Source organism: Lethenteron reissneri, chromosome 8, assembly GCF_015708825.2.
Source record: "Lethenteron reissneri isolate LAM-NWPU_2019-01 chromosome 8, ASM1570882v1, whole genome shotgun sequence".
NCBI classification, from domain to species: Eukaryota; Metazoa; Chordata; class Hyperoartia; order Petromyzontiformes; family Petromyzontidae; genus Lethenteron; species Lethenteron reissneri.
In genome coordinates this window covers 11,813,351-11,821,421 of record NC_083786.1, presented here as the reverse complement: position 1 = coordinate 11,821,421, position 8,071 = coordinate 11,813,351, and the positions used below count along the sequence as shown (strand labels likewise).

The 8,071-nt window shown below is 43.7% G+C and overlaps 1 protein-coding gene across 1 annotated transcript; it reads right to left on the bottom strand.

The window, feature by feature from the left end:
• Positions 1 to 3,629: 3,629 nt before the first annotated feature.
• On the bottom strand, positions 3,630 to 7,164 carry LOC133361240 (P2Y purinoceptor 8-like). The gene has a single exon (XM_061580145.1). The coding sequence runs from the start codon at positions 6,403 to 6,405 to the stop codon at positions 5,341 to 5,343; it is 1,065 nt and encodes a 354-aa protein (XP_061436129.1). The 5' UTR covers positions 6,406 to 7,164; the 3' UTR covers positions 3,630 to 5,340.
• Positions 7,165 to 8,071: the final 907 nt, after the last annotated feature.

Sequence of the window (8,071 nt, the reverse complement as noted above, 5' to 3'; positions counted from 1 at the left end):
TTAGCTTCATTTTCGGAAGCGATTTGGCCATAAATGACATCTCAACGAAGTGGCTTGTCAGTGTAGAAATTAAAAGCGGTAAAACATTTCTAAATAATCGACTATTGTCCATCAAGTCTAAAAAGCAAACCTCCGACTATGTTTCAATTTTCCCGGGTCTCATCAAGCAAGAGTCAGGCGTGTTCTTCAAACGCTGCTGGGCTTTCAGATGTTCAGATGTTATTGCCAAGCGCGCTCCAAATACATTATTGGAATCCAGGTCAACATTAAATGAGGGGTCATGTATTTCCATGTACAAATAAAATGCAAACCAGTCTGTTGAAGTTCTAATATTGTCCGGCAGGATTTCTTTCAGAAAGAAAAACTAGACTGGGTTTATATACTCTTTGGTTCTTTCGGTAAAGTCACGTAGGTAGAAAAATAAAATAAAATAAGAAATAATATATTCATGCACCCATCCATCAAATTCACCATGGAAGTGGAAAATGATGGCAAGCTACCATTGCTGGATGTTTTGATCGAGAAGAGGCCTGATGGCTTGTTGGGACATTCCGTTTACAGGAAAGCCACCCACACGGATTCCTATCTAAAGCCTCACTCCCACCACCATCTGGCCCAGAAGTATTCACTCATCAAAACACCATAGGGCCTGCTGCATCTCCGACCAGCATCGCCTAGCCAGTGAACTGGAGCACGTACACCAAGCCCTCAAGATGAATGGATACGCAGACCGCACAATCCGCAAAGCTGTATCCCCAACCATGGGGAGACAACCATCTGAGGACCCAATCAAAACCATCACCTTGCCATACATAGCAGGTGTTACCAAAAAGATTTACAAAATCTTAAACAAACACAAGATCCAGGTCCGATTCAATACAGTACACAACATTCGTTATTTGATCCCATCTGTGAAGGATATCATTCCTGACATGCAATACCCTGGTGTCTACAAAGTAAGTTGTGTCTGCGGCAGCAGTTACATTGGGGAAACGAAACGACATGTCTTGGACCGTGTTCGCGAACACAAGGCAGATTTAAAACACGGCAGAACCAATACATCTGCCGTGGCTGATCATTGTTTTAATGCAGTGGGCTCGCACGATATTGTTTTTTTCCGAGACCAAGGTACTCTACAAACCTTCGAGCTACCATCAAAGATTTGTCCATGAAGCCATCCAGATATATAAACACAGAGCCAATTTCTACCGAGAAGATGGGTATAAGCTGAGCAATCATTGGAAGGACGTTATTAACCAAGCAATTTCGTAACTTGCTGTGGTGCTTCCATCCTTCCCGCCGTTTGGCTGTTATCTCCGACTTTCTGAGTTGCATTTTCCTGTTGGGTGCCTCTGCATTAACGGGCTGGGGTTTCACTAATATGGCCACCTCTGCTCCCTTTGGCCAGCATATATAACCTCTTGTTGTAACAGCTCTCTCGCTGTGTTCTTTCTGGTTCAGCAGAAAGTCTCCCCACGCTGTTGCGATCCCTCGTTGTTTAATGCTGCGAGTAACCGTCTGACTCCTGCATGTGAACGGATCTCGTCACTACATTAGTGCTCACTTGTCCATATGTCACAGTAGGTAATATATGGAGATAAAAAAAACTCTTCTCTTCAGCCACATTACCATTTTCGTTTGTCATTATCAAGGTCAGTTTTCCAAAATCACCCCAAACCACTCTCATTTACTTCTGTAATTCATAATTTAGATATTTATGTAATGTGCGGTAATGTGTTTATTGCAAGTGTGCATAACAGATATACTCATTACCAGCTTGCATTAAAGTATTTCTTTCATTTCACCATTTCCCGATTACAACATTAAACACATTCATTTCAGATACAGCTCTAATTTGTTCCTGTGGTCGGGTTTGAAAGAGCCATAATATGATGAATGTGAATGTATTATGTAAGATTTCTTGCTTTTATTATCCCTTCATATCATAAGCTGTTATATGGCCTATAATAAATAAGGTCATACAAAAGTCTGTAACTAAGGATGATGCTGGCTCTCTTTATCCCAGGGCTGCATTGTATATGGTTATTAAAGATGTCACTTTTTTGAGGGTCAATTTCCTGCAAATTTATCACCATCCTGTTATCGGTGTCATGCCACCTCTGACCTTTAGACCATACCGTATATGGAAGCACTTTCCTACCCTCTGTGCAAATGAGAATAATGTTCGTCTCAGTCAAGCCAATATTTAATTATCAGAAGTACAATTCGACAAAAAGTTTGTGTGTTTAAGTTCACTCGAGCTGACTTTAACACGACATTTTTGCAGTCGACCGCCTCTCCGGAGCATTATCTCCCTTGGCCTCCACTTCCCTGATCACTGGCCATCATCGATACTATGGAAGTAATGTACAGTATGGGATATCGATGGGTATACCTTTTGATTTTGAAAGGTTGCCAAAAGTCTGGAGGTCCCAAGAGACAGCATCCTATCTCTTTAAACTCAAATAAGTGAGATAATTAAGGACTGTTACTTTCACCTTTTGAGGATAGCCAGGGTGTCGTGCTGCCTACCTCAATTATTTGTAAAGAATGTTAATTATTGTACGGTCTTATCTCAAATTGTTTACGTGAACACACTCCATGCTGGTTTACCTACATCCCAATTGAAACTCTTACAAATGGCGCAAAACGCAGCAGTCCAAATTAATATTTATTTTAGTGTGCAATGCAGCATCATGTCAGAACCACTTTTTAATGATTTGCATTCACTTCCCATCTCTATGAGATGTGAATTGCAGGTTCTCTCGTGAACCAATAAAGCTCTCAAATAATATGGCATCTGATTAGATAACTCATATTTTCACATTTACATTCTGGTAAGGGCTCTTAGATGAGCAAATAGAAAGCATACACCTTACAGCTTCAACATAGGCGTTTCAGAATCACTGATGGAGCTCTAGAAGTACATAATAGAGTAGTTTTGTTTTGTTTAATGCGACCCTATGATGCAGCTCTGGGATAAAGAGTACCAGCATAATCTTTAATTACAGACTAGTGACGACTGGGCATCCGTTGTTTCTGTGACAAACGTTAATAATTGGCTGTGCCAGGTAGTGGCGGGTTTAACGACACGTTAATATTCACGCGATCTCGCATAAAGCCCCCTCTATTCTGGATAATATTGGTTGCGAAAGTCGACTGTGTGTTAAGCTCTCGAAGTGTTTTGTTCCCGATGGAACACATCTGCCAGAATATGTGGTTTCTGGCTTAAGAATATCAAATGATCAATTGAAATTATATTACAATCGTGTTTTTTTCTTCTTCTCTTTCTCCTGCTACGAATTGGAAACCCAGCGGGCGATAGAGAGTGACGCTTTCAATTGGCAAGTCCGGATCTCTATTTGGGATGAAACCACCAGATGGGGCACGCGAGACGCCATGCGGCTTGTCGCTTGAGTGACTGCACGTCCCTTGTCGTGTAATAGACGACACAATGGAAACAAAGATACAACGACATAAATGTTTATTTATAAACCACATTTCACATAAAGGCCAATCGAGAACAACTTACATAAATAAAAATATGCAATGCAAATATGCAATGCCCAACATGATCGTTATTACACACCCTAAACATTCAAACGCTTTGTGTAAGGCAGGGGTGGGGAACCTTTGTTCTGCCAAGGGCCATTTGGATATTTACAAAAATTATCCACTTAAAAATTAGCCCGTTATATTTGGTTAAACATTTAATTAACTCGCTCCTAATGCGATGGCTGTAACTGCTTCTCTTTGGCGAGGCGTGTGATGTTAGCTGGTATTGATGATGTTGTTGCTACTCGCAACTGCTTTTCCAGGTTTGCTCCTAGATTTATTGAATTTCGAGTCCCACCTGCGGTTGCCTTGGCAGGGCCAGAGACCAAATGATATCGCGGGACTTATACGGCCCGCGGGCCGGACGTTCCCCACCCCTGGTGTAAGGGGTAAACAAAAAGCAGCGTGCGGTTTACCGTCCTCGGCAAGTGTGACCCGGGCAGACCGTGGCAGGAACGGGGTTGAATCCGAGATCTGATACCGCCACCGTATTGCGTTAAACTTTATTACAGTACACTGCGCAGGTTTGATGGGCCTTTTGGCGTCATCTGGTCCAACACCACGTGAGACTAGGCTCTAAGGAAAGCTGTCTCGGGTGTGGACCAATCAACTTCAAGGACAGTGCATACATTATCAGAGTTATGTTTTTTTGTTTGCATTATGACTGCAGGTATTGTGGTCGATGCAAACATGACTCCTTGTAAAAAAAGGTGTCAGTTTTGTTGCCAGATAAAAGGGTAAAAAAAACAATTATCAGGTTTGATAAACTTAAGCTGACCCATACGTACATCCGGAATTGGTATGTAGTATTTGTTTATGGCAGAGTAATGCAGCATGTTGACATGACGTCATCTAAACATATACCGTAATGGGTTGGTGTTGTTGTTGTACTGGGCAGGAAGTCATGCTCTATGAGCAACACTGGCTAGCCAAGCGTTGTGTGTTGCCCCTTCCCCGACGCATTCTGTTCACAGGAAGCCACTCCAGCGCTACGTGAACGAACATGCGCCTTTAAAGCCTCACCCCGATTGTCTCGCCCAAAAATCTATCGGTCATCATGAGTCATTGCAATTGTTCAGCAAGATAATTAACCACGTTTAGTCCCTCGTGTGGAAATTGTGGCCGTGTCTTTTATTGAAGCCGGACTGACGGTTGCTTTGCAAAGCAATCTACACCGCCGATTAGCAGGGTTGGCTACGTGCGAAAGAAGTTCAACATACATATTCTGGTTTAAAAACTACACAAATAAAGTCTTCGCATGATTGTTTAATGTTAACATAAGATCGTCAGGGCGCAAACATATCCTTTATACTATGTCTAATAGCATATCCTATCTGGATAGTGGAGATCATTCATAACGGACATTTGTGCACAATCTATAGGGTGATGGACTTCTAGATATTTTACTGATTTATAGAGTTACTCTTATCAACATTTGACTGATTATTGTGAAAGCGATGGCTTCCTCTCTTATCTCGGATAGTGTATTGAATGAGTGTACACGCATATTGAGATTGGTGGGAGACTTGTAGAGGCTTTGAAATAAAGGTTTCTCTAATTTCTCACTATTTTGTGGGGCCTCTATGAATGGATCAACCTGTAAACCCCTTTACACAGTGGGGGAAATGGAAACAGGCTTACGTAGTCATGTAAACAACGCTAAACAGGCAAGAGAAATATTATCTAAAGCTTTCACTTTTGTGTTACATACACATCACTGACAACTAACAATGTTTATTTCAACAGCATGCATGTTTATGATACATTTACGTTTTGCACACGTGGTTATGAAGACGTGCCTTTTTCAGATTTGGCATCATCTCCCAGGGGCTCTTTGACTTTCGCCGTCACGCAGCAGCACAAGAGACCTCGAACCTTCAGACGGAAGGGCTTGGAGATCGTGTAATAGACGAAAGAGTCCAGGCAGGTGTTAAGGCTCGCCAGAGCCAAGCAGATCTTGTAGACATTGTAGAGGGACGTGTTGCCTTTCAGCAGTATGCGCAGTACGTGAGTGAACAAAGTGGCGTTGGCGGGCACGAAGCACAGGCAGAAGGCCGTGAGAACCGTGGTGCAGAGGAAGATGGACTTCCTCATCTCGACCCTGAGACGGGCACCTTCGCGCGTGCGCCGCCTCAATGAGAGCACGATGGCCACGTAGCAAAACGCCGTGACAGCAAACGGCACGAGGAAGGCCAAGAAGAAGAACCCCAGCGAATACTTGGCCAGAAACAGTCCGTCCTGCTTTGTGAAAACATCCAAGCAGGTGGTGACCGGTCCGAAGTTCGGGCCCTTGACGCACGTCACCAGCTGCACGGTGACGGCCGGCACGATGGAGAGGACCATCAGCGCCCACATGACGGCGCTGAGCGCGGCCGCGTACCTCGGGGTCCTCCACGCGCGCGACTTGACCGGGTGCACCAGGGCGAGGTAGCGGTCCACGCTGATGCAGGTGAGCAGAAAGATGGAGCAGTGCGCGTTGAGGTAGGTGAGCGACACCACGACGTGGCACAGGACGGTGCCGAAGCGCCAGTCGTTGCCGTTGAAGTTGTAGACGATGACCAGCGGGAGGAAGAGCAGGTAGAGGAGGTCAACGGCGGCCAGGTTCTTGGTGAACACGGTGGAGGGCGTGCGCTTCACGTTCACCGTGGGGTTCACGAGGAACCACAGGGCAACAGCGTTGACCGGCAGGCTGACGATGATGACGATGATGTAGATTATCGGCTGCACAATTTGAGAGCTGTCCCCCTGAAGCCACTGCAGCGTGCTGTTGTCTGTCAGAGTGATACATTTATGGTCGTTGCTCGCGTTAGTGCTGATGTTGGCGTACCGCAGAACTGCCTCGCTTGCCATGGTGGTGTCAAGTGGCACCCCTAACTTCCACTTCTTACACAGGGCTCCTTCTTATGTGGGAGAATAACCCGGATCACTTATCTTGGCCACAATGCTTGCTCTTCCACCCACTCGATTTGGCAGTGCGAGTTTCCTGGAATTTTCCTTCCTAAAATTCGATTGGTCTCCAACGGCCCATGAATTCTCAATAATTATCGGGGGTATCTTGACTCAAATAAGGATCGCCCGTGTGTGAGGCAAAACTCAATCAAACTTCTTGTAAATGTTCGCGGTGATGGTGCGATGTTCAGAGACGCTTCTCAGAATTGGTTCCAATCTTCAAATAAGGAGGGAACAGGGCGTTGTGCTCCTACGTAGGCAGCTGGTGGGGCTGACGAGCAGTGACGCTTCGGAGGCTGGGCTTGTCTTAATCCTGACTCATAAAGCGAATCCAAATCGTGACCGGCAGAGTGGGAGGAGACTGACAGGTGCGGTCTTCCGCTATGTAGGGAAGATCATGTTTCAACGGAATGTTGAACGGTAAGAAGCTGTCGTGGCTTCAGGCATTAGCAAACCAAGTCAAAGCTTAGAAGCCTAAGTGGATCAAGGGGCCTTAGATTAATGATATCAATAGAAATTCATAAAAAATCTGCCAAAATTCAAATGCGAATAAGCATAGCAAGCTAACACTAAGCTCCATATTTGTTTGTTGGTTAGTCCATGAAGTAGTTTTATACCAACTCTCCACCACCTGACAAGATTTTCACTTTTTCAAAAATATTAATTATATGTGCCAATGTAATGATTTGATTCTGACCAATAACGCTCACCGGTTGCTTAAGAATTGTCATGACTGAGTTTAACACCAAATTATAACATTTCGCTCAAGCTGCATCCAGCCATTATGTCACCAACTGCCAATGGATGAGTACTTGGTCTAAATGGGTTATGACTCATTTGTAATGGGTCATTAGCAATGACCTATTTAGACCCATTCAGACATGTTTAGACCAAGGTGCCCATTATTTGGCAGTTGATGACATCTTGGTGGGTATTTGAAGTGCAGATTCAGCTGATGAAGCGCACTGAATTTCCAGGTGCACAAAGATGGTTAAAATAAATATGGTTAATAACAAGCTAATTATATAAAAGTCAATTAATCTCTATCTTTTATACAATTCTTATCTCATCTCACCACCTCTCTACAATGTGTCTACATTTCTCTTATCTCCCTCCATATCTTAATCGTGTCCCCATCTGCTCTGTCAACTCACTCTGAATGTATGCAATTAAAGGAAGTCTTATCACCAGATTGGGTCACAATCCAAAAGTTGCGTGTTTATATCCAGTTTTTTCAGTAAAGTCACGTAGGTAAAAAAATAAAATTAATAAAAGTAAAATAAAATAAATATCACGACGATTGTTATTTTATTTTACTGTTATTAATTTTATTTTTTTACCTACGTGACTTTACCGAAAACACCCAAGAATATGAATCCTTGCAGTCACGAAAGCTTCAAATCTAGAAATATATCTAGTTTGGAGATTAACTCAGCCCATCAACCCTCTGGGGTCGATAAAATATCTACCACATAATGGGAAAGTCAACAGTTGGTTGTCCGATGTAGAGACATGCGTCCCTGGCAGAGTCCCGTGGCATTACTACCACTGGCTCAGAGCTGTCAAC

What these genes read in the sequence shown, in the direction of transcription:
- LOC133361240 (XM_061580145.1), bottom strand. Translation starts at nt 6,405, where the DNA reads ATGGCAAGCGAGGCAGTTCTGCGGTACGCCAACATCAGCACTAACGCG.